The 27863-nt window shown below is 42.2% G+C and overlaps 1 protein-coding gene across 1 annotated transcript in view; it reads right to left on the bottom strand.

Moving 5' to 3' along the window:
* The window catches only part of frmd4ba (FERM domain containing 4Ba), a 152095-nt gene extending 124960 nt beyond the window's left edge, over nucleotides 1-27135 (bottom strand). Inside the window, exons 1-7 of the mRNA XM_034167457.1 lie at nucleotides 26963-27135; nucleotides 13053-13118; nucleotides 12438-12532; nucleotides 10677-10769; nucleotides 10385-10469; nucleotides 514-570; nucleotides 213-235 (exon numbers count right to left, since the gene is read on the bottom strand). Of these exons, the coding sequence (XP_034023348.1) occupies nucleotides 213-235; nucleotides 514-570; nucleotides 10385-10469; nucleotides 10677-10769; nucleotides 12438-12532; nucleotides 13053-13118; nucleotides 26963-27124 (581 nt within the window). The 5' untranslated portion in view covers nucleotides 27125-27135. The remainder of the gene's footprint in view (nucleotides 1-212; nucleotides 236-513; nucleotides 571-10384; nucleotides 10470-10676; nucleotides 10770-12437; nucleotides 12533-13052; nucleotides 13119-26962) is intronic.
* Between the last annotated feature and the right edge of the window lie 728 nt (nucleotides 27136-27863).

Genomic DNA, 27863 nt, shown 5'->3' with positions numbered 1-27863 from the left:
TGATGCTATGTGTTTCTGTGGAAAAAAATGAAATGATCAGTATATCGGAATTTAGGATAACCAAATATCGAAATGGTATCCGTTTAAAAAAATCTTGTTTTGGTTGGGCTTGAGAACCTATGCACAGAAATGATTAAGATCAGAATACTCACTTGCCTAATCATTGTACTTTTATTTGACGTTGATAATAAAACAAAGTCCATCAGGTCTACCTGCTGTAGTTTCCTTTGGCCTCCTTTAAAACAGAAAACAACACAATGATAGACAGGCAGTTGCGAGCGACACCTTAAAGCAGTGACTTAGCGTCTCTACAAATTAAAAACTAAACCTATCCGAGCCACATCCTTCAGTTCCTTTTTTACAGTAAGAAGCTCCTGAAAACTATTTTCAAAAGGATTCCGTTTCTTCCCAAGCAAACTCGGGAAGACTTTCAAATGTCGCCTTCACTGATCGTCTTTATTCACATTTGACGTGAGCACCAACATTTTTCTCAGTCTATAAACACTTTCTTACCTGCAATGCGAATGCGGCTAACTTGAAAATGTTTACGCTCTCCGCTTCGATGGTCTCCTGTTGTACACAATAATAAAAAAATTAACGTTAAACCCAAAGTGCAGAGCGTCCGAAATGCTTGAGTGAAAATCTTCTCTTGTCCCGTACCTCGGTCCCACCGTTACCGACTGAACCACTGCCGCAGAGGCAACACGCCGACCCAAAATGTCCACGACGTCCAATTAATTCTGCTAATTAACAAAGTGTCGCGGCACCTTAAGTAAAATATTAAAATTACAAATAAAAACACGAGGGTGCGTTAAAATATGGTTTTTAAGTGACGTCGACCCCTTCGGTAAGTGGTACAGTCCAACAGCAGGTTCAAGAGTCTCCGTCTCCCATGGTGACCAGGCAGCGCTCCCACGCGGGGCGCCCCGCACTGCACCCCTTTGATCGCGTGCTGCGTTCCAGTGCAGCTCGGAATCTCCACTCCACTCAAACCCGCGGAGACAAAACGGTTTGTCAGCGCTTTTAACTCTTCTATCGACGAATAAATGGAAACGAACATCTGAGATTACAAGTTAAAGTTTATGGATTTGATTTAAATATTTGAAATAGCTTCTCTACATCGTACCCCTCCTCTGTAAGGTTAAAGAAAAACAAACAAAAACAAAAAAGTTGTTCACTAACCTGACAACCCTACTTTTTTCATTTTCCCCCTCATTAATTTTCTATACCCGCTTATTCCAATTAAGGCCACGTGGAGCTGGAGCCTATCCTAACCTGTGCAGAAGTTTTCAAATCTGGTTTCTAAACAAAAACAACAAAACTGTAAAATTTTGTATGCATATTCAGTATTTGTGAGTTTTCAATCCAAACTGCTAGCTGGATAATGCCTAGTTCATTCATACACTGGAGTAGACCCTCTCCCACAGCTGTCCTTTGTTTGGTGTTCATCTGTTTTGAAAAGGTACTGTACAGGGTAGTCCAGTGGATTAGAGCACTGTTGCCTCAAGTGAGAAAGTCCCAGGCTCACTTGTTATCTCACTGCGTGCGTGGGTCCCTCTGACCGGTCTGGCTTTCGTTACACTTACAAAGACATGCAGGGTTAGGGTTAGGGTTAGTGTGAACTGTGATTTAAATTGAGCGCAGGTGTGAATGAGTTTCTGTCTCTCTGTACAGTGCATATCCAGAAACTATTCACAGCACATCACTTTTTCACACATTTTGTTATATTACAACTTTATTCTAAAATGGAATACATTTATTTATTTTTTCCTCAAAATTCTGTTCACAACACCACCATAATGGACAACATGAAAAAAGTTTTTATGCAAATTTATTTAAAAAAAAACTAAGAAATCAGATGTACAATCAATCAACCTTTATTTCAGACACCAAGGGGTCCATATAAAAATACATAAAATACATACAACACACAGGACAATACAGACAACACAATGATATGAGTCTATAGTCCATACAAGCAGTTCCTCCAGTGCCTCCGAGCTCAGAGGTAAACCGGACACTGCTATATCCAGGCACTGTCAAAACCTTTATCATTTTCATTCTTTGAGACCTACAAGGCGCTTTATGAATGAATATCCAAAGTTTCTAATTGCAGCATTCAGGGTAACATTATTTTGCACAAAACAACAAGCTGGCACTTGTCCATCGAAGGCTCCTTCCGTAGGATGCGAAGAGCATCATTATAAGCAACCTGCCAGTCTTTTAAATTTACTCTTACTATACGAGGTCTATTAGAAAAGTATCCGACCTTATTATTTTTTTCAAAAACCATATGGATTTGAATCACGTGCGATTACATCAGAATGCTTGAACCCTCGTGGGCATGCGAGAGTTTTTTCACGCCTGTCGGTTACGTCATTCGCCTGTGGGCAGTCTTTGAGTGAGGAGTCACCCACCCTCTTGTCGATTTTTTCATTGTTAGGAATGGCTCAGACTGCTGCTTTGTTTGATCAAATTTTTTTCAAAACCTGTAAGGCACAACTGAGGGACACCATTCGATAAATTCAGCTAGTTTTCGGTAAAAATTTTAACGGCTGATGAGAGATTTTGGTCTGGTAGTGTCGCCGTAAGGACAGCCCCGGGCCTGACGGCGATCTGCGCTTCGAGGTGGCAGCGTCCGCGGTTTCAAGTTGAAAACTTACAACATTTCAGGCTCTGTTGACCCAGTAAGTCGTCAGAGAACAGAGAACTTACAGAAGAAGTCGGCTGAGGAGTTTATTCGACATTCCATTGTTAACAGACATTTTGTAATGAAAGAAACGGTGGGCAGAGTCGCATGTCGGGCCGGACCGACGCGGGGGTCGCCACAGGAAAACACCTCCGTGGAAACTTAACGGGCAAGTTGGAACATGCCCAAGCTGTTACACATTTCTCAGTTACTACTTGTTGAAAGCCATCAAAGCCGCCTGAATTTTACAAATGGTTTCAACACGGAGGTGTTTTTTCCTGTCGCGGCGCACACAGATTTGCGGAGTACGTCACAGAAAACAACTCGGCGAATTTGCGCGCACGTCTTTCATTACAAAATGTCCTTAAACAGTGGAATGTCCGCATAAAGTCCTCATGCCGGCCTCTTCTGAATCTTCTCTGTTCTCTCACGACGTCCTGTGTGAATTAAGCCTTAAATTAGGATGTTTTCAGGTCGAAACAGGCAGACGACGGCGCCTGGAAGCGCTGCACGACGTCCCGCTGCGTGGGAAGTCCTTACACCGACAGAAACACCCCATAATCTCTCATCAGCCGGTTAAACTTTTCACAGAAAACCAGCTTAATTTCTCGAATAGTGTCCACTCGGATATTCCTCACAGGTCCAGAAAAATGTTGATAAAGCAACACGCGCCGTCTCGAGCAGCGTGTGAAACAAAGGAATTCAGCCGAGAGGGCTGGACCACATCTCACTCAAGGCCTGCCCACAGGGAAATGACGTCACCGACACGCGTGAAAAAACTCACGCATGCGCACGAGGGTTCAAGCATGATTGGTGTAATCGCACGTCATTCAAATCCATATAGTTAAAAAAATAAATAAAAGGGTCGGTTTATTATCTAATAGACCTCGTACTTGCACTACAAGTGGGGCAGTGTAGAGCGGTGTGGCAGTATGCCTTAAAGAGGGCAATCTTAACAGGTGTCGTGCACCGATGAAATTTTCGTGCTAAAGTGTTAGCCTGTGCGTACAGTTTTGCAATACTGCCTTTGTATGTCATCATCTCTGAGGTCACTCCTGATGATGTGACCGATGTATTTGACCCTCTCAACAATCTCAAGCTCCCCTCCTGCAAGATGAAACGCAGGGAACACAGTCTTCACGTGCTCTTTCGTCCTCATCACCATCACCACACTCTTTTTGGAGTTAAACTTGATGTCATATTGTGCTCCATAAACAGAGCAGACCCCTAATAATTGCTGCAGACCTGCAGAGTAAGGTGACATAATTACCAGGTCATCTGCATAGAGTAGGTGGTTCAGAAGCCTCTCGTCCACCATGCAGCCTGTCTTACATTGGCTTAGTCTTTCAGAAAGATTGTCCATATACAAATTAAAGAGAATTGGGGACAGAATCCCACCTTGTCTCACTCCATTTGACACAGGAAAAGGATCTGAATTCCCAGTTCCCCATCTGACTCTCATAGTCTGATGCCTATACCAGAAATGCAAAAGCCCTGATCAAATAGAGAGGAACCCCCTTTTGTTTTAGTATTTCATATAGTTTGCCATGGTTGACACGATCAAAGGCTTTAGAGGCATCTAGAAAGCACAGAAACATGGTGGAGCTCTGCCTCCTGTACTTACTTAAAGCCTCTTTTAAAGAAAAAATACACAGATCAGTCCCATGATTGTGGACTGTGGAAATATACATGTTCTCTTCAGGCAGTCATCTTTATAAATCTCATTGGAACGGCACCAAACAAACGTTTCAGCATCATCACCTTGCCCAATGCAGATTCGAGATTCATCACTGAATATGACTTTCATCCAGTCATCCACAGTCCACGATTGCTTTTCCTTAGCCCATTGTAACCTTGTTTTTTTCTGTTTAGGTGTTAATGATGGCTTTCGTTTAGCTTTTCTGTATGTAAATCCCATTTTCTTTAGGCGGTTTCTTACAGTTCGGTCACAGACGTTGACTCCAGTTTCCTCCCATTCGTTCCTCATTTGTTTTGTTGTGCATTTTCGATTTTTGAGACATATTGCTTTAACTTTTCTGTCTTGACACTTTGATGTCTTCCTTGGTCTACCAGTATGTTTGCATTTAACAACCGCCCCATGTTGTTTGTATTTGGTCCAGAGTTTAGACACAGCTGACTGTGAACAACCAACATCTTTTGCAACATTGCGTGATGATTTACCCTCTTTTAAGAGTTTGATAATCCTCTCCTTTGTTTCAATTGACATCTCTCATGTTGGAGCCATGATTCCTGTCAGTCCACTTGGTGCAACAGCTCTCCAAGGTGTGATCACTCCTTTTTAGATGCAGACTAACGAGCAGATCTGATATGATGCAGGTGTTAGTTTTGGGAATGAAAATTACAGGGTGATTCCATAATTTATTCCTCAGAATTGAGTGAGTCCATATTTTTTCCCTCTGCTTGGTCTAAAAAAGTAACCGTAACCCTAACCGTGCCACAGTTTTTTTTCCTGATTGCTTATAGTGTTTCTTAAAGCCAGAAAGTTGCCATTTGAAATGACTTTAGTTTTGTGTCATGTCTGTGATCTGCTTTTTTTCTACAAAATTAAACAACTGAATGAACATCCTCCGAGGCCGGTGATTCCATAATTATTGCCAGGGGTTGTATTTCTGGAAACGCTCAAAAAGTACTATTTCAAGGACCTTTGAGAGCACACTGGCTAATGCTATTGGTCTATAATTGTCAATGCTGGAAATTTTGCCTGTTTTATCTTTAATTACAGGCACAAGGAGGACAGACAACATAGAACAGGGCAATGTACCATGCATTAGCATTGCGGTAAAACATAGTGAGAGCAAAACGTGAAGTCAGTGGCTTGCATATTTCAGATGTTCTGCAGTGATCTTATCAAGTCCACATGATTTACTCAAAATGAGTTTCTTAATTGCAACAGCAACCTGTTCAACAGTGACAGACACATTTTCACCAGGTACAAAATCAATATCAAAATCTGTACTCTTAACACAATTGAATAATTCACTATAATGTCCTTTCCAGAGTACAACAATATTATCCAGTCCAGCAACCCTTCAATTGTCGAAGGTAGAGGGATTTTACACACATTCATGTTGTGCACTTCCTTCCAAAACTCTCTCACATCATTATGCATTAGCTTTTGGGCTAGAGAATTAGCACTAAGGGTTTCCTCATTCCTCTTTATGAATTGCACAGCATATTTAAATTTTCTACCAGCTTGCTTCTTCATTTCACATAAAGGGCCCCTCCTTGGCCTACTAGCAGAGACCCAGAGACGAAAGGCCTCTCTGGCTTCCTGATGGGTCTTCCTCACATGCTCGTTCCATCCAGATCTACCAAACTGATGCTTGGCCCTTCTGTTACAATATGGTTTACTTGCATTATGTAGCTCACATACAATTTCATCATACATGCAACAAAGAGCTTCTTTATGATTCAGGTCTGCACAATTAATATTACCACAGTTTAAAATGTCAACTGGAATTTTAACTTTTTGAAGGTTACTCTCTGTAGAATGATAATAGTTCTGTAGATCATACTCTGTGAGTTTTGCCCACTCAAATTTCCCACTGAGGGTATGGTCCTCTTTAATACTGAGCTCAGGCAGACTCTGTACATTTAATGTGAAGGACATGGGTATGTGGTCTGCAGTTGCCATCCCATACCAGATCTCAGCCTTCATTATACTTCCATGAGCATCTCAAGTGCATATGCAGTGATCCAGCCAGGATGTGGTGTTCTAGGCCTCACTCACATAGTATGTGTAGCTGTCATCCGGTAAAAGAGCCTTACTTGACAAGCTCAGTTTATTACTCTGACAAAACTGGAGTAAATGCTGACCAAATGGGGACTTTACATCGGATATATCTGCATTGTAATCCCCCAAAATATAAATGCAAGTACATTCACTTTCCTCAATAAAAGAATTTATATAAGCCAGCTTTTGGAAATATTCTGCTTCATTCTCATAACATTCATATGGCAGATAAACATTTAGGACTATGAACACACTATTATTAATGGCAACTTTGATTCCAATACACCAATCAACACCCAGCCTAATCACTGTGGTAACAGGGTCATATTTCTTGCGCCACAGTATAGCCACACCACCAGGTATTCTGCCGTGCACAATTCCCTGGCTCAAGTCTGTCGTGGACCCTCCTGCCCCATGAAAGTCCACATGTACAGAGTTAAGTCTGTTTAGCTCTTGTGTGGGCAAAAAAGTCTCTTGTATACACAAAATATCCATGATCTCAAACAGTTGGTCAACAACGAGACGTTGCGCTTTATCCGCTGCAGTTTGTCCTAGATGCAGTCCTCGAGTGTTATATGACACGACCCTCATCATAAACAGTATACGAGGTCTGTCCGTAAAGTATAGGTCCTTTTTATTTTTTTCAAAAACTATATGGATTTCATTCATATGTTTTTACGTCAGACATGCTTGAACCCTCGTGCGCATGTGTGAGTTTTTTCCACGCCTGTCGGTGACGTCATTCGCCTGTGAGCACTCCTTGTGGGAGGAGTCGTCCAGCCCCTCGTCGGAATTCCTTTGTCTGAGAAGTTGCTGAGAGACTGGCACTTTGTTTGATCAAAATTTTTTCGAAACCTGTGAGACACATCGAAGTGGACATGGTTCGAAAAATTAAGCTGGTCTTCAGTGAAAATTTTAACAGCTGATGAGAGATTTTGAGGTGATTCTGTCGCTTTAAGGACTTTTCACGGTGCGAGACGTCGCGCAGCGCTCTCAGGCGGCGTCATCAGCCTGTTTCAAGCTTAAAACCTCCACATTTCAGGCTCTGTTGATCCAGGACGTCGTGAGAGAACAGAGAAGTTTCAGAAGAAGTCGGTTTCAGCATTTTATCCGGATAGTCCACTGTTAAAGGAGATTTTTTTAATGAAAGACGTGCGGGCGGATTGCAGCGTCGGCTCGCAGCCGCCGCGACGCTCCGCCACAGGAAAAACACCTCTGTTGGAAGCCTTGAGGACAAGTTGGAACATCTCCAGCTGATAAACAATTTCTCATATACTCACTCCACTGAAAGCCATCAAAAGCCAACTGGATTTTAACAAATGGTTATCAACACGGAGGTGTTTTTCCTGTGCCGCCGCGCCGCGTCGGCTGCGTCCTGACGCGCGGACCCGTCCGCACGTCTTTCATTAAAAAAATCTCCTTTAACAGTGGAATATCCGGATAAAATGCTGAAACCGACTTCTTCTGAAACTTCTCTGTTCTCTCACGACGTCCTGGATCAACAGAGCCTGAAATGTGGAGGTTTTAAGCTTGAAACAGGCTGATGACGCTGCCTGAGAGCGCTGCACGACGTCTCGCACCGTGAAAAGTCCTTAAAGCGACAGAATCACCTCAAAATCTCTCATCAGCTGTTAAAATTTTCACTGAAAACCAGCTTAATTTTTCAAACCATGTCCACTTTGATGTGTCTCACAGGTTTAGAAAAAATTTTGATCAAACAAAGCGCCAGTCTCTCAGCAACTTCTCAGACAAAGGAATTCCGACGAGGGGCTGGACGACTCCTCCCACAAGGAGTGCTCACAGGCGAATGACGTCACCGACAGGCGTGGAAAAACTCACGCATGCGCACGAGGGTTCAAGCATGTCTGACATAAAAACATATGAATGAAATCCATACAGTTTTTGAAAAAAATAAAAAGGACCTATACTTTACGGACAGCCCTCGTATCTAATGTGTGACAGCCACACCATGCGTAACAGCGACTCCTGGACCAGCACTAGCCTTAGTTTTACGCATTTTGTAAAAGCGTCGCACAAATGCCCCTTCTGGCCACAAAGCAGGGTCATACATTTCATTAACTTCATTGCACTCTGCAGTCACTTTAAATGAACTATATCGACTTTGCACAGTCAATCTTTACACAAGTAGCTTTTCGGCCAAGCATTTACACCCAGCCAAGTCAAGTCTTCTTGAATATGATGCCACAATCTTGATGCACCTGTTTTTGGGCAGTTTTGTCCATTCCTCTTTGCAGCACCTCTGAAGCTCCATCAGGTTGGATAGGGAGCGTCGGTGCACAGCCTTTTTCAGATCTCTCAAGAGATGTTGAATCAGATTCAGGTCTGGGCTCTGGCTGGGCCACTCAAGGACATTCACAGAGTTATCCTGAAGCCACTCCTTTGATATCTTGGCTGTGTGCTTAGGGTCTTTGTCCTGCTGAAAGATAAACCATCGCCCCAGTCTGAGGTCAAGAGCGCTCTGGAGCAGGTTTTCATCCAGGATGGCTCTGTACATTGCTGCATTCATCTTTCCCTCAATCCTGACTAGTCTTCCAGTTCCTGCTGCTGAAAAACATCCCCAAAGCACGATGCTATGCTTCATTGTAGGGATGGTGCCTGGGTTCCTCCAAACATGACGCCTGGAATTCACGCCAAAGAGTTCAGTTTTTTGTCTCATCAGACCAGAGAATTTTGTTTCTCATGGTCTGAGAGTTCTTCAGGTGCCTTTTGGCAAACTCCAGGTGGGCTGTCATGTGCCTTTTACTAAGGAGTGGCGTCTGTCTGGCCAATCCACCATACAGGCCTGATTGGTGGATTGCTGCAGAGAAAGTTGTCCTTCTGTAAGGTTCTTGTCTCCCCACAGAGGAATACTGGAGCTCTCATAGAGTGATGATCGGGTTCTTGGTCACCTCCTTGACTAAGGCCCTTCTACTCAGTTTAGATGGGCAGCCAGCTCTAGGAAGAGTCCTTGTGGATCTGAACATCTTCCATTTATAGATGATGGAGGCCACTGTGCTCACTAGGATCTTCACAGCAGCAGAATTGTTTCTGTACCCTTCCCCAGATTTGTGCCTCGAGACAATCCTGTCTCAGAGGTTTACAGACAATTCCTTTGACTTCATGCTTGGTTTGTGCCCTGACATGCACTGTCAACTGTAGGACCTTATATGTAGACAGGTGTGTGTCTTTCAAAATCATGTCCAATCAACTGAATTTACCCCAGGTGGACTCCAATTAAGCTGCAGAAACATCTCAAGGATGATCAACAGAATCAGGATGCACCTGAGCTCAAGTTTGAGCTTCACTGCAAAGGCTGTGAATACTTACGTACACATGATTTCTTAGTTGTTGTTGTTTTTTTTTATCATGAATAAATTTGCAAAAATTTCCCCCAAAAATCTTTTCACATTGTCATTATGGGGTATTGTGTGTAGAATTTTGTGCAAAAAAAAAAAAATTCGGTCTATGACTCCTGGGATAGGCTCCAGCTCTCGTGACCCTTAACTGTAATAAACAAGTGGATGGATGCACATACGTGTCAAAGTGGCTCTGAACATAAACCTTAAAAAAGCTAATGAGGTTTGGTACACAGCAAAATTAAGAACATATAAGGAGTTATTAAATAGATATAAAATTCCACCCTGCACATATCCATTGTGACACAAGCCTACAGAGTCACTTGTTTGAAACAGTTATGTGTATTAAGACAGTTAGTGTCTATAAGTCTGAATAATCATCATCAATACAGTTAATTAATAATGAGATCAATAACTGGATCAGGGTTCAGTTTATGACATGTGGAAATGTGATGTCAATACTAAATGCCAAGTCAAACTGTGAAAAATATTAAAGAAATTCAACTGCACATACAGTATTCTTTAAAAGCAAATGCATTTAAAAATAGTTTGAATGCAAAAACAAAACAAAACAAAAACACTTACATTAAACACTAAAGTTTTAGCATTTAGGAAGAAGAGCTCCACCGTTGTGTTTTCTTTTAAGAATGTGATCCTCTCAATGTAAAACCTGTAAAGAGTGACATTATGGGTCACACAAGTTCAATTTTGTCAGTTTTCATGATGAGCCACAGACTGGATCACACTCAGTGATCCATCAGCGCCACCTGCTGGTCAGAGCCAGCCTGAGATTAAAGCTCAGTGTAGCGTGTTGAAAACATCAAGATGTTCCTGATAAGAACATTTCCACATTCCACTATGTGCACAGAACACTCACCTCACAAGGAACCTGAGCTCCAAAGGACCGGATGTCTTGGAAAAGTTATGGTCCAGGACTTTACGGTCCAAATGCAGCCAGTTATTCTGTCCTCTGAGCAGCGGGCAAAAAACAATCAACCACATTAGAACATTTGTATCTCTTGATTCTTTTACCTTTTCTTCCCCTAGCGAACACATTCAACAATGTGCACACTTTCACTGTAATCGAGGGAAATATCCTGGACACCTGCAACTCAGCGTATTGATCCATCTTGATTAGTGGTGATCCTTAATGAGCGCGACAGCGTTCGTAGTGGTTCCTGTGATGGTTCTTGGAGCCCAAACTGTCACGCGTTGTTACGAATTGACACGGAAACTGTTTTGACACGAATTATAACGTAGCGTCACATTTCAATGACTTCTCTCATGTGCGCACAATTAAATCCTGCTGCACCGCATTCAGGTTTGATTGCTGCAGTTTGCCAACGAGGAACAGTGACGCCAAGTCAGCTAAGTCTCATTCCGATGCTCTTTAGCGCGCTCCTGCAGGTGTTCCACCTGCTGTTGTGGCTAATGTTTGGGAGAACGAGTCTGAGTCAGAGGAGAGCCACATGCAGCCAGACATCTGGCTCTCTCCGTCTCCTCCTCCTCCTTTCTGTGCAACTCCATGGCACAGAGCCCAACTAAACATGCAATCGCAAAATTCTTCTTCTGCTGTGGATTCATCTGGGTGTCGAGGAGCAATCTGGAGCGATGTGAACGGTTCAGCAGCTGATGGTCGCATGAATATGGGGGTGTGTGGAGACAATTCACCTGATTCACAGCATTCCTGACAAATTCCTGACAAAATGTAACAATGTGCTGTTATGCGCAATCGCGCGCAACAGCACAGAACATTATTATTGACCGTGCGTCATGGTTCGTGATAATTCGCTAGCAACACGTGCCATTAATGGTAACGCGTGGTAGGTAACTGTTGCAACAGTTCCTGAGGACCCCTGACGTCTCTGACCCGAATCATCACATTCATGATCAGCAGCCAACATTGTATATTTCATGGCATTCGTGACTTGTCATTGTTATGTGCAGACGCAGCATTAAACTTTTGTTCATTACATAACCTGAGCACAAAGTATGGTGCATGGGTGAGCACAGGCCCATCTGCTATTTAAACCGTGTGCATCAGTTGGAAACTATGATGCTAGCGTAGTGTGCTGTTTTTCACCAGGTGTAAGACAGGGTCCAAAAACTCTCTCCCTGTCTCCCAAACAATATGGCACTCTATGGTAAATCTGCATGGAGTCGACAGTTCTCAAAAACTGAGTGACTGTGCAAGAAGTAGAAGAGTGAGGAAAGCCACCAAGACACCCAGACAACCCAGAAGAAGTTATAGGCTTATGTGGCTGTGATAGGAGAAAATATGCACAGTGCAAGCTTTGCATTTTGTATCACCAGTTATCCATCTTCATGATGAAGTGGTATAGAGGAGGATTTTCTTCAAAAGAATAACTGAAAGTTTCACTACAAATTGCCAGAAGGTACATCTGAGATGCAAGCTTGGATTTGATCTGTTTTGGTGAAAGAAAATCCTTCTCTGCTCTACTCCACTATGAAGCTAAGAGTAGTGATGCAAAATGCATGTGGACACATGGACAATGTGCAAGTCAATGTCCCCCTTTTGTCCTTTTGTCCAGTGGGGATTAATGAGTCCAGTTCACACATATGAATGTACTTTTTCCTGAATGGTTTACAAAGCTTTTGGATTATGAACCGTACTCACGTGTCATCTATGAAGCACAATCCAAAGTATTCTTTTTCCTTCAGGTTGAAATGTGAAGACACCATATCTAACAACTCACGAGACAGAAGCTTGGGCTGAAATGTTGACAGATTGACAATGACAGCAAATTAGTTTCAGAATATACACTGAATTTCACATATCACATTAAAGAGGACATAGGAAGATACAAGTTTGAACCCATCAAAGATGAATGCACTGATGGCAATATTATTATTATTATTATTATTATTTTCTCCAGTATTTTTACTCACTTATTTTTGTTTTGTTATAGCAAACATAAATAAAACCTCACTATGTGGACGTTTGTGTGAACATCACGGTCTTTAATTTACAGTACAGGGTAACCACCACAAGGTGGCAGTACAGCACTGGAAATTGAAAGCTGTGCTTTTCTACATGTGGTCAAGTGGGGGGGGGGGGAGATTTACTGAAAGTGGCAAACTGTCTGTCTGGCTGCCAAAGCCAGCGACCTGCAGACATGCAGCAGTGTTGCCCGTCTGCATTAGTGACGATTAAGGAAAAGTGTCTCCATGTGAAATAAAAACTATGAAATAATTAAACATGATCATTGATCATGAGAAAGCTGAAGTGTACCTGAACCAGCAGCTCCAGCTTCCTGCTGTCAAGGAGGTGAATTTGGCACTGACGGCCCTCTGCCATCTGCAGAAGAAAAGCGTGGACGTCAGCCTTTCATCACACATTTAACTCTGTAACATCCTGCTTTACTCTGCCCCCTTTATTTCTGTTCTTGGCAGTGCTGTTCACTGAACTGGACTGTTACCTTCTTCAAACCGTCTTGCACTTTGTTTAACTTTAATCGGCTTTTACTTTAGTTGGCACTGCATTCCGATTTTAATTTTGCTACTATTTCTCTGAAGACACACTGAACACATTTGGGGTTGAGATGAAAAGATGAATGTGAGACTACAATTTCCGGTAGTTCCTGAGAAATATCTATTTAATACGTTGCACTTTTTTTTTTTTTTTTTTTGTCAGATCATCATCGGATTTGAGGTTAACAAAAATACTGGAACACATAAGACCTGAAACACACTGCAAACATCACACCTGTAGCATAGCTGTGTGGTGTGTTGATTTTCATTTAGGTGTGTTGAGTCACATGTACTGCACCCCTCTAGAGAATAGACCTAGCAACATTAAATAATTAACACCTTTTCTATTACTGGTAAAGATGTCAAAGCCATGAAAAATAGAAAAACTAATTTTAAAACAATTTTAATGACCGAATAAAGACTGCTGTGTGTTTACAGGAAGTGTCACTTTCTGCTCTTCACTTTTCCAAACACTCCTCAACGAACCTACAAGAAGCTCTGTGAACCCACAGGTTCTGTGTTATAATAATGCAGATTGTAAGCGTGTATGCATTTACAGATTTATATTTTTAACTTCACATATAAAATATTTCGTCACAAGGTGCACTTTGGGAGCGGTGCTTTCAGCTGTATCAGCTCAGCAAGCCAGCTTTAAAAAAACCTGTGCAAGCATATGTGTGCACACGCATGCATGCACACACGCACGCACACAATAAAAGCACAAACTGAATGTGCACTGTAAAAATTATGTGAAAAAAAAATGCTCGCAGAAGACACGGAATCTGTTCTTGGCAGTGCTGTTCGCTGAACTGTACGTTACCTTCTTCAAACAGTCTTGCACTTTGCTTGGAAATGTTTAACTCTAATTTGCTTTAACTTTAATTAATTCTGGAATAAAAGTCATTGTCAAACACCAGTTATATGGAGATTGAGCAGTGGAGCAACACAAAAGCAGCTGAAATGGATTCTGATAAATGTGTGCACACACACACACACACACACACACACACACACACACACACACACACACAAACCTTTAGTAAATCAGGCACATAATAGTTTAAAAAAATCTTAGGTCACAAGAAACACCTGACAGTGATGATACAATTGGGTAGCGCAGTCTTGTTTGAAGACGGGCGTTAAAGGGTTAAAATATGACATATGATGCAATAATCCCACATCCAGGGACAGCCGTCTCTGAGTTTTTGGGTAAATTACACAGCAAACAAAGTGAAAATGCAAAAAAAAAAGTGACGATGTGGTGGAAAGTGAACATGAACCTACCATCCCTGGTTCTCAAGACCAGGCACCTAAGTGGCTCTACTCTACTCTTTTCTACTCTATTTTACTCTTCCTTTTTAGATATACCTTTGTATACTGGCATAGTTCCACCTTAGATTTGGAATATAATATATAAGATATACCTTACTGAATTTTCATGTGTTGTGGTTTGTTTATGACCCGGAGCTCAAACATATCGAGGCGGTTTTGCAGGCGAGAAAACGTAGCTGCTCTGGTTAGCTGTGCAGGCTGTTTGCCTCGTCTTCCCTTCTCCACCGGGAACCAAAAATCACTGCACTTTTCGCAACTGCTTCGGTGACTGCAGCTGAAAACAAAACAATACACAGTTTATCCGTGTGAAGTGATGCTGTCTTAGTATTGTGCGACGGGACCGGTGGTCCCCATAAGTGGTCAAATCCCGCGATATCATGCAGGGTTCAAATGAGGCTGCGCTGCCCTATATCTTTGGGTGCACAAAAATCTGAGTTTGTATCACCAGTGTTTAACACAGCGGTTCTCAAACCTGGTCCTGATGTACCACGTAACGTGCACACAAATACCAGACAATAAAAGCAGAGACTGATCTCAAACACTATATAGAAAAACTAATTAATGGCTCTTGTCATTACATTACTTTTGGCAGGGACAGAATCTCATATGTGTCCACCATGGAAGACAGATGTCAGCTCTTTTGGTTTTCCTTGGATACGTTCACCTCTTAAAAGGTTTGGATTTGAGGGTTTTGGTTTTATAATTGGTGACTGATTGATATGTGTCTCTGTTTCAGTCCTCGTGTTTTCTGTCAGGTAATGTTATAGCTTTTGCATGTTTCCCACCATTTTAAAACACTCATTCCCACTGGCTTAAGACATCTGTCTGCATCTAAAATGAAAAAAACAAAAAATCTCCGGTGTGCTGTGGTCACTGCTGTATATATATTGATTTATAACATAAAACTCTCAAAACAGGGAATAAATATAAGTGTAAAGATGATTGAATATATCAAAACAGTAAATTGATCAGTCCATGTGAATGCGCACACTGAACCCCTGTGTGCGGTTATTTCCACCAGCTGCAGCTGATCAAGAACTTGAGCTGGTCAAACGAAGTCAAACTAAACAATAATGTCACAAAAACTAAACAAACGTTTAAAAACGTCAAGAACGACAGCAAAATGAAACACGGACGAATTGAGGTTTTCGTTGGCCTTCGTTCAGATTTTTCACCAGTTTAAATATCCTGACAAAGCGCCAGCTGCAGGAACGAAGCTGCGCAAAGGTTAAACGATGCCAACGAAAGTCAATGAAAGTCCAGATTTCTTGTTTCGTTAGGGCTTCATTGCCCTTCCTTAAGTGCCGTATTAAAGGAGAGTCTTAGCATCGTTCTACACAAGCCACATGGAAATGTTCACGTGTCAGGTATGACAGCAGGTGTGTGTGTGTGTTTAATGGCCTAATGTGCACAGGCATCAGCCAAAGCCAGTGATCTCAAAATGCATTTTAGAACCCAATAAATCATTCTACAGCTGTTCTTGATGATTTGTTACAAGTGTCTTAACACTAAAAACTCCTTTAGTTTTAGACATAAATGCCAAAAAAAAACCCACTGTCATCCATCTTTTTTGTTCTCTGTTTAAAAAAAGGACCAAAGACAGACATCTGAGTGTGAAGCTTAATTGAATTTTGCCAGCTGTTTAAAATGAAAGCAGGACATGTCATTGTTCTGGGCTGACAATAGTCCATTCATATGTCTGTGTTCAGTCGTTTCTGCAAACACTTGATGTCACATTGTGATACTTTGATTCTATTTCTTTTCCACAAATACATTGCATTTAATACAGTATTTAAATAGCCCTGTGGGCTATTTAAAGTCTGTGGGCTCACAACCCACATGGGGAACCACTGGTGTCGCGTGCACTGTTCCATGGGTGGCAGTGAAAATCGAGGGCCTTGATGGACCAGACCTGGGCAGCAGGGGCTAGCTCTGGGGTTTTGGAACGTCACCTTGCTGTGGGTGAAGGAGGTGGGGCTTGTGCAGGAGGTGGAGCATTACCAGTTACATCTGGTGGGCCTCGCCTCCATGCACAGCCTCAAGATACTCACGATTCCCCGGCTGAGTGCCACTATGTTGGAGCTTACCCCGGTAGATGAGAGGGTTGCCTCTCTGCACCTTCGGGTGGTGGTGGGGAACTCTGACTGTTGCTTGCGTGTATGCACCGAACAGCAGTTTGGAGTATTCGGCCTTCTTGGAGTCTCTGAATGGAGTCCTGTATGGGGCTCCGGTGGGGGACACCATTGTTCTGCTGGGGGACTTCAACGCCCACGTGGGCAATGAGAGAGACACCTGGATGGTCGTGATTGGGAGGAATGATCTAAACCCGAGCAGTTGTTTATTACTGGACTTCTGTGTTATTCATGGGTTGTCCATAATGAACACCATGTTCAAACATAAGGATGCTCATAAGTGTACATGGTACCAGAGTACCCTAGGCCAAAGGTCGATTATCAATTTTGTGATCGTATCATCTGTTCTACAGCCACATGTTCTGAATCACTGATCAGTCTTCGTTTCTACTCTCACCTGTGGTCAAGAGGGTTTGGTCATGACCGAAAGAACTACATCGCGAGTACAAGCAGCCGAAATGGGCTTCCTTAGGAGGGTGGCCTTAGAGATAGGGTGAGAAGCTCGGTCATCCATGGGGAGCTCTGAGTAGAGTTGCTGCTCCTTCACACTGAAAGGAGCCAGCTTAGGTGGTTCAGGCATCTGGTAAGGATGCCCCCTGGGCACCTCCCTTGGGAGGTGTTCCAGGCACATCCATCTGAGAGGAGACCCCGGGGAACAGCCAGGTGGAGAAATTATATCTCCACACTGGCCTAGGAACGCCTCGGGATCCCCCAGTCAGAGGTGGAAAGGGACGTCTGGGGTCCCCTGCTTTTTGGTGTTTGTGAGTCAGTATCAGAAAGTGCATGACCTGAAGAAGTGATTTCAGACGGGAGTTTAATATGTTCATGCATTGCTCTGCAAGTAAACATAAAATTCCAATTTAATAAGGCCAGAAATGCTGGAACCAGCGGAGAGGAATGAAGATCAGCATGAAATGGACATTTTTTAGGGTTACGGACTACTTGGTGCACCACTGAGTGATAGATAATCTGACCTCAGACCTTGATTTCATCACATGACACAAAGATTGGCAGTCGGTTCCTCCTGTTTCAGCTCTGCTATCTTTATGTGTACTGCAAACACCCATGGATACACACACTCACACTCACACTCCTCCTGCCTTTAGCACCTTAACAGCACCGGCTTCTGTGTCCCACTGTTCAATCACCGCCTTAAAGAGTAAGTGACACCAAAAAATGTGCACAAATAATCACTAAAAATGATGAAATGTTGATATTTTAAAACATCCTAAACAATAAAAGTTGATGATAAGTGCAAAGGTGGAGGATAAACAACAGCTATTGGAAGCCTGCACTTTATTTCAGCCGTCAGCTGCGGCCATATTGTTGCTACGTCATCACGAGAACAGGACCTGCTGATTCAACCCCAAATCAACTGTAAGCACATTGTAGGTCAAACTGTTTTCGGACAATCTTTTTTTAAGTCCCGTCTGAAGGTGATTCTGAAAATGTCTGATGAAACTGTGGGGACACAGCCTTATGGTTTTGAGCCTTATTTAGATGACAATGAAACCTTGGAGGAGACCTTCAATCTGACAACAGTGATGATATTGGCAGAGTTCAGAACACAGAATGATTATAAAAAAAAAAAAAAAAAAAAAATCAATGTAAGCAATTTCAGCATGCAGGTGGAGATGATATATATATATATATATATATATATATATATATATATATATATATATATATATATATATATATATATATATACAAGGGCTGTCAATAAAGTAACGGTCCTTTTTATTTTTTTCAAAAACTATATGGATTTCATTCATATGTTTTTACGTCAGACATGCTTGAACCCTCGTGCGCATGCGTGAGTTTTTCCACGCCTGTCGGTGACGTCATTCGCCTGTGAGCACTCCTTGTGGGAGGAGTCGTCCAGCCCCTCGTCGGAATTCCTTTGTCTGAGAAGTTGCTGAGAGACTGGCGCGTTGTTTGATCAAAATTTTTTCTAAACCTGTGAGACACATCGAAGTGGACACGGTTCAAAAAATTAAGCTGGTTTTCAGTGAAAATTTTAACGGCTGATGAGAGATTTTGAGGTGATTCTGTCGCTTTAAGGACTTCCCACGGTGCGAGACATTGCGCAGCGCTCTCAGGCGCCGTCGTCAGCCTGTTCAAGCTGAAAACCTCCACATTTCAGGCTCTATTGATCCAGGACGTCGTGAGAGAACAGAGAAGTTTCAGAAGAAGTCGGTTTCAGCATTTTATCTGGATATTCCACTGTTAAAGGAGATTTTTTTAATGAAAGACGTGCGGACGGGTCCGCGCGTCGGGACACAGCCGACGCGGTGTGGCGGCACAGGAAAAACACCTCCGTGTTGATAGCCATTTGTAAAATCCAGGCGGCTTTTGATGGCTTTCAGTGGAGTGAGTATATGAGAAATTGTTTAACAGCAGGACATGTTCCAACTTGTCCTTAAGGCTACCAACGGAGGTGTTTTTCCTGTGGCGGAGCGTCGCGGCGGCTGCGTCGCGGCGGCTGAGTCGCGGCGGCTGCGTCGCGGCGGCTGCGTTGCGGCGGCTGCGTCCCGACGCGCGGACCCGTCCGCACGTCTTTCATTAAAAAAAATCTCCTTTAACAGTGGAATATCCGGATAAAATGCTGAAACCGACTTCTTCTGAAACGTCTCTGTTCTCTCACGACGTCCTGGATCAATAGAGCCTGAAATGTGGAGGTTTTCAGCTTGAAAAGGCTGACGACAGCGCCTGAGAGCGCTGAGCGACGTCTCGCACCGTGGGAAGTCCTTAAAGCGACAGAATCACCTCAAAATCTCTCATCAGCTGTTAAAATTTTCACTGAAACCAGCTTAATTTTTCGAACCGTGTCCACTTCGATGTGTCTCACAGGTTTAGAAAAAATTTTGATCAAACAAAGCGCCAGTCTCTCAGCAACTTCTCAGACAAAGGAATTCCGACGAGGGGCTGGACGACTCCTCCCACAAGGAGTGCTCACAGGCGAATGATGTCACCGACAGGCGTGGAAAAACTCACGCATGCACACGGGGGTTCAAGCATGTCTGACGTAAAAACATATGAATGAAATCCATATAGTTTTTGAAAAAAATAAAAAGGACCTATACTTTATTGACAGACCTTGTATATATATATATATATATATATATATATATATATATATATATATATATATATATATATATCTATATATATATATATATATATATATATATATATATATATATATATATATATCAGTTTACAGTACATGTTTCATATTTAAACATTTTTTTGTGATGCATGTCTTTTTTTCTTTTTGTGGTGTACAGTAGCTCTGTGGGAGCACCCCCAGTTTCTTGCCCCCCCATACAATTATAATAAAGACTATTCTATTCTATTCATCTACGAGTATATACACTCAACAAAAATATATAAATATATTGTTCACAAACCAGTCTAAATCTGTGATAGTGAGCACTTCTCCTTTGCTGAGATAATCCATCCCACCTCACAGGTGTGCCATATCAAGATGCTGATTAGACACCATGATTAGAGCACAGGTGTGCCTTAGACTGTCCACAATAAAAGGCCACTCTGAAAGGTGCAGTTTTGTTTTATTGGGGGGGGATACCAGTCAGTATCTGGTGTGACCACCATTTGCCTCATGCAGTGCAACACATCTCCTTCGCATAGAGTTGATCAGGTTGTCAATTGTGGCCTGTGGAATGTTGGTCCACTCCTCTTCAATGGCTGTGCGAAGTTGCTGGATATTGGCAGGAACTGGTACACGCTGTCGTATACGCCGGTCCAGAGCATCCCAAACATGCTCAATGGGTGACATGTCTGGTGAGTATGCCGGCCATGCAAGAACTGGGACATTTTCAGCTTCCAAGAATTGTGTACAGATCCTTGCAACATGAGGTGATGTTCTTGGATGTATGGCACAACAATGGGCCTCAGGATCTCGTCACAGTATCTCTGTGCATTCAAAATGCCATCAACAAAATGCACCTGTGTTCTTCGTCCATAACAGACGCCTGCCCATACCATAACCCCACCGCCACCATGGGCCACTCGATCCACAACATTGACATCAGAAAACCGCTCACTCACACGACACCACACACGCTGTTTGCCATCTGCCCTGGACAGTGTGAACCGGGATTCATCCGTGAAGAGAACACCTCTCCAACGTGCCAAACGCCAGCGAATGTGAGCATTTGCCCACTCAAGTCGGTTACGACGCCGCCTCGAAGCGCAGATCGCCGTCAGGCACCGTGGGCCGTCCTTAAAGCGACCAGACAAAAATCTCTCATCAGCCGTTAAAATTTTTACCGAAAACCAGCTGAATTTATCGAATGGTGTCCACTCAGTTGTGCCTTACAGTTTTTGAAAAAACGTTTATCAAACAAAGCAGCAGTCTCTGAGCCATTCCTAAACAATGAAAAAACGACGAGAGGGTGGGCCACTCCTCACTCAAAGACTGCCCACAGGCGAATGATGTAACCGACAGGCGTGAAAAACTCTCGCATGCCCATGAGGGTTCAAGCATGTCTGATGTAATCACACGTGATTCAAATCCATATGGTTTTTGAAAAAAATAATAAGGTTGGATACTTTTCTAACAGACCTCGTAGTTGTGCTGGACAAATTTTAGCCCATTAACTATTATATTTATAAGACATCAGCATTACAAAAACAAATGTTGGGCAATTGTTTTGATTAAAATGATTGGCATTTGGCTTATGTCTGAAACAGGTTAACCCAGGCATCGGGTACCCCAGCTAGTTACTTATACATTTGGATTACAGCTTGATTTCATTTTTCTAAAACATCATTTGCAACACCGGACCAGACGGCACTGGAATGTAACAAGCCTTTTCATGAAACTGCTGCATTCAAGTTGCCTCCACACGCCCAGGAACATGATGCCCAGAATTAGTCAATGTAGGCTCACCAAACGGAGCAGACCATTCCTAATGAAGTATTTAAGTGTGCAGCTTTGACACTTCGCTCTATGACTTGTCTCTCTGGACTGACTCTGAAACAGTCTTTCTCCTGTCAACGCTTTATTCACTGCATCACTGAGTGAGGGTATAAGATCAGTGCCAGCCAGCATGTTGTCATGCTGACACAATGCTGTTTGTTGTGCACTGACTTTGTAGTGTCACACGACAGCCTGTATTTTCAGTATAAAACAAACACGTGGCGTCCAGGCTGCCAGAGCTCAGGCTCTGTGATGGAAAGTGAGGCTCGTGTTGATGTCCTTTGTGGCCACATGGCACGCTGCTAAACTGCAGCGGAGGAGGACATATTGTTCTCAACAACACAACAATCTGTCACTTTACTTAGACTGTTCCTGATTATTATCCACTCATCAGACCTCACTCAGATTTATGTTTCTCATCAACACAGTTTCATCTGCACTCACGCTAACATGGTGGTATACTTGCGTTCAACTATTGCTACAGACTCTTAACTCACTGGATTAATAAAACAACAAGTCATTCAGAGACCAAAATAAAGAATTTCACACTTGCTTGTAGAGGCCTTGATTATAGATTGGACAATAACACTAATTACATATGATAGATGTTTTTTTTAATATATTTTCAGAATACAATGCTCCTATAAATGCATCAAACACTTTCGACATTCCTCATCTCTCTTTGCACAAAATGCAACAAACAATGTTTTCTTTTGCAGGGGCCACTGCCGCACGTCTCAAACTGACATCAGATATTACATCATTAACTCACTGCAATAAAACAAAAACCACGATCTGATGGAGCTCATCCCTTTCTTTAGTTGGTTATGTACCACAGGCCTTTAAGGTGGCAGTAATTAAACCATTACTTAAAAAGCCATCACTTGACCCAGCTATCTTAGCTAATTATAGGCCAATCTCCAACCTTCCTTTTCTCTCAAAGATTCTTGAGAGGGTAGTTGTAAAACAGCTAACTGATCAGCTGCAGAGGAATGGTCTATTTGAAGAGTTTCAGTCAGGTTTTAGAATTCATCATAGTACAGAAACAGCATTAGTGAAGGTTACAAATGATCTTCTTATGGCTTCGGACAGTGGACTTATCTCTGTGCTTGTTCTGTTGGACCTCAGTGCTGCTTTTGATACTGTTGACCATAAAATTTTATTACAGAGATTAGAGCATGTCATAGGTATTAAAGGCACTGCGCTGCGGTGGTTTGAATCATATTTGTCTAATAGATTACAGTTTGTTCATGTAAATGGGGAATCTTCTTCACAGACTAAAGTTAATTATGGAGTTCCACAAGGTTCTGTGCTAGGACCAATTTTATTCACTTTATACATGCTTCCCTTAGGCAGTATTATTAGACGGTATTGCTTAAATTTTCATTGTTACGCAGATGATACCCAGCTTTATCTATCCATGAAGCCAGAGGATACACACCAATTAGCTAAACTGCAGGATTGTCTTACAGACATAAAGACATGGATGACCTCTAATTTCCTGCTTTTAAACTCAGATAAAACTGAAGTTATTGTACTTGGCCCCACAAATCTTAGAAGCATGGTGTCTAACCAGATCGTTACTCTGGATGGCATTTCCCTGATCTCTAGTAATACTGTGAGAAATCTTGGAGTCATTTTTGATCAGGATATGTCTTTCAAAGCGCATATTAAACAAATATGTAGGACTGCCTTTTTGCATTTACGCAATATCTCTAAAATCAGAAAGGTCTTGTCTCAGAGTGATGCTGAAAAACTAATTCATGCATTTATTTCCTCTAGGCTGGACTATTGTAATTCATTATTATCAGGTTGTCCTAAAAGTTCCCTAAAAAGCCTTCAGTTGGTTCAGAATGCTGCAGCTAGAGTACTGACGGGGACTAGCAGGAGAGAGCATATCTCACCCGTGTTGGCCTCTCTTCATTGGCTTCCTGTTAATTCTAGAATAGAATTTAAAATTCTTCTTCTTACTTATAAGGTTTTGAATAATCAGGTCCCATCTTATCTTAGGGACCTCATAGTACCATATTACCCCATTAGAGCGCTTTGCTCTCAGACTGCGGGCTTACTTGTAGTTCCTAGGGTTTGTAAGAGTAGAATGGGAGGCAGAGCCTTCAGCTTTCAGGCTCCTCTCCTGTGGAACCAGCTCCCAATTCAGATCAGGGAGACAGATACCCTCTCTACTTTTAAGATTAGGCTTAAAACTTTCCTTTTCGCTAAGGCTTATAGTTAGGGCTGGATCGGGTGACCCTGGACCATCCCTTGGTTATGCTGCTTTAGACGTAGATTGTGGGGGGATTCCCATGATGCACTGTTTCTTTCTCTTTTTGCTCCGTATGCATCACTCTGCATTTAATCATTAGTGATCGATCTCTGCCCCCCTTCACGGCATGTCTTTTTCCTGTTTTTTTCCCTCAGCCCCAACCAGTCTCAGCAGAAGACTGCCCCTCCCTGAGCCTGGTTCTGCTGGAGGTTTCTTCCTGTTAAAAGGGAGTTTTTCCTTCCCACTGTGGCCAAGTGCTTGCTCATAGGGGGTCATTTTGACCGTTGGGGTTTTTCATAATTATTGTATGGCCTTGTCTTGCAATATGGAGCGCCTTGGGGCAACTGTTTGTTGTGATTTGGCGCTATATAAGAAAAAAAAGTTAAGTTAAGTTTCTGACACACTGTCAGACAGAGCAGTCGTACTATCTTTACAACTGATGTCACTTCAGCTGAGCCACTCCCACTGTGTAATGCTGCAAAGAGACAGAGGGCAGGGGTGCAGCACATTCTTCAAGTGATAACTACTGGAAACTGAGGGACAATCCTTAATGCACGGTGTACAGGACATGGGACAGGTGCATTTGGCGTGTGTCCAAACTGTGCTTTACGTGGCACATGTAATCCTGAGTGTAAAGTAAGGAGCAGGGTACAAAGGGGTTGCATTTAGTCAATCATAGGTGCGTTTTGGTTTGCATCATGAACTACACCATCCGTCATTGCCTTTAAGAGCTGCATGTGCTCATTCTGGTGCATTGCTATTTAGACCGGCAGAATTACAATGACAGCAAAATCTGGCCATATTTTTTGCTCTGATTCTAATTCCGTTACTCTAGAATTACCAACCTGCAACACCACCTTTTTTTTTTGACAACACAGTCTCTTTGATATCCCATCATGCACAGACACTGGCTTTGTTGAGTAGAGGGACAGGTATTTAGGCAACAACCTGGCATTCCAGGCACGAATATGGAAAATATATTATTATATTTATCTTTCATCTTTATCACCATCAAAACAGTGCACATTACTTCATAGTAGTGCAAAGGATTCTGAGGGAACTGTAATGATAAATAATTGTTTATTTATTCTGTTATTTGTGAGCATTTCATGCTGGTTCTTGTGATGAGCTTGTTTAAGTTATGAAGATGAGTGACTGTGAAGTCAAAATGAAGAAACAGCATTCAGCACACCTTCTCTTGGTTGGTTGTGAAGAGTAGTTTCGTATGTCTTTAAAGATCTATGTATTTGTAAGTTTTTGTGTTTATGCAATAAACTTCAAAGACACACACTTTCCCATTTTCTGTATATGAACACAGTAACTGGTAGGCTAATTAGCAATGTCAGAATGTGTACACCACCATGAGAGTTGCAATGAAACAATCAAGATGGTCTTTTAGGGGATAATGTTATCTTAATTCAAGGAGTTCTGCAAAATGTCATATGAACCATTTAGGAATTATGGCCATTTCTATACACAGTAGCTCCATTTTCAAATCATATAAATAACTGAACAAACTAATATAATGATTATTTCTCAAACAAATCCTCACTTTTATAGCCACTCATCTGTAGATAAGTCAAGGAATAGACACAAGAACATGGTATGGCACTCTGTCTGGATTAGGCACTTCTCAAAGACAGTGTCTCTACATTTGGAGTTGGTCCCCAGGCGCCGGACCCATCGGAGTCTGGCGCCTAAGAAATTGAATGAATAGGAGCTGTTTACACTAATGAGGCACTGGAGTGAAAGAACTGTGACAGTTAAATAGAGCACAATCCAATTAATTGGGAAATAAGCATATATGTGAATCCAGAAGGTCAAGTGCCCAGGAATTAAAGCCAGTGACATGCAATGGAAGCAGGATCATCAAAATAAAAGCAACAACAACATAGAGGAGATATCACTAGTAGACTGATAATGTGGAGTCCAAAGTTTAAGATAAACATGAGAAATCTAATGTGTAGGATTTAATACTGGACGAGACGGCAACCCAGAGATCAGAAAACGAACACCAGAACATGAATCATGACAGATTTCAATATGTGAAGGGATTTGTGTTCCAAATAATGATAATTTTGCTTTTTTCCATTTCTTACTTTTGTCAGTTGGTATTTTTCAACCTACGTTATCCCACATTACAAACAATGATTTACAATATATGGTTGTTATTGCTTGTTTGACAAAACATTCAATTTTGGTCATTCGTGACCATTGCACAATCCTCAGGGAAACACTGAACACAGTTGTCATTTATAGTCACTACCAATAATTCTATAAACGGAGAACAGACATGCCTTCCAATTGGTATCAGAATATGTGCATTACTTTTTGAGCAACTGACAAAATAAAATAATAACTCATTTTAAAGTAGACCTTGAGTAACAGCAAACAAACTGAAGGGAAAATATAATTTCCATGATGGAGCTAATTAAGTGCTCAAGATCTGTAATTTGAGCTATTGACAAAACTCAATGGGCTCTTCCTTTTTTGGCAGCCAAAACCTTCAAAAATGAAAATGATATCATCTTTTGTAGATGGAATCAGGATACGTAATACAGTAATAGGAAATACTGTATCGTAACACATTAGTAATATCAAAGGAGAAAAACAAGCAAGATATTACAAAAGCAAAGAACATTTAGTCTTTCAGCATTCAAAAGACAATCTTAAAGTCCTTCATCTCTACAGCTAGTTGTCCGGCTGCATTGGACTGTCATACGTGCCACGGTACAGATAATTATAAGAGCTATAACTGACAAAAAAGTTTTTTTTTCCTTTTTTTTTTTTCGAATGTTCACATTAATACAACAAACCAGAGCTCACTGAAGTTTGTTTAGTTCAAGTTAGATTTTAAGTCATGAAAAACTCAGTATCCCCCAGCTAGACACGTGCAGCCAATAAAACAATACTTTGGATGCTTGTACTGTTTTGCACAATCTCTTTGTTCTTTTTGCCAAAATCACTAACAGCCATTGTTCAGGGAGCTGTCGTACCTGGTAACATTTTCCAATCCTAAACCACGGTTCCAGGAAACGCCGACAGGGCATCAGTCCGTGATGGTACCACCTCCTTAAGGTCCGATGTGCCAAGCTCCAGACTAACTGGCTGCTTGATGCTACCAGCTCTTCCATCCCTCGTACGATGCGTGCAGCCATCGCCAGCAGTAGGTTTTCTTGGGTAGCCACGTTGGTTTGATTACATTACACCTCGCAGTTTCAGAACTAGGAAGGGATCATCAGTTGCTTCACTCTTGCAGAAAGCTGTGGACACTACATCACACTCAGCTGTCTCAGCTGATGTAATGTCAGTGAGAGTCAGTGCTCTGGAGAGGCTGGAGCAGCGCCACATACCTCAGGCTCAGTCCTGGGCCTCGGTCCAAAACACTGCTTCACAGAGCACGGGGAGGGTGATGGACAGAACCATGGATCTCTGCTGCAGAGGCTCAGTTCTCTCCACACAATCACACAACTGCTTTAGCCACATTAACAAAGTGCCATTCACGAACACACAGTCTGTCATCCATAAGGACCCCGTCACACTTAGTACGAACAAGCAGCAATGAAGCCGAATCAGGCCCAAAGGGGAAAACATAACACAATTCGTGCCACATCTGGGAGGGATTAAGAAATGTGCAAAAATGCTGTCCGAATACTCAGAGTGTGCCTCGACCCACCTCGAATGATCCCTGCACACGCCGTGCACAATAGCTCGCGAATGCAGTCCGACTGCCACGTGGAACACAGTACGAATCCCAACATGCTGTCAGAATGCAGTAAGAATAACACCCCATTTAGACCCCCATCACATGAGAGCATGAATGAGCCCGAATGCTGTACGAATGGAAATTTAACCCACATTCGGGAAGTGTCGAGGTGCAGTCGCAAATGTTGGACA

Source organism: Thalassophryne amazonica, chromosome 3 (genome assembly GCF_902500255.1).
Source record: "Thalassophryne amazonica chromosome 3, fThaAma1.1, whole genome shotgun sequence".
NCBI lineage: Eukaryota > Metazoa > Chordata > Actinopteri > Batrachoidiformes > Batrachoididae > Thalassophryne > Thalassophryne amazonica.
The sequence above is the reverse complement of the archived record's forward strand: the minus strand, read 5'-3'. Positions and strand labels throughout refer to the sequence as shown.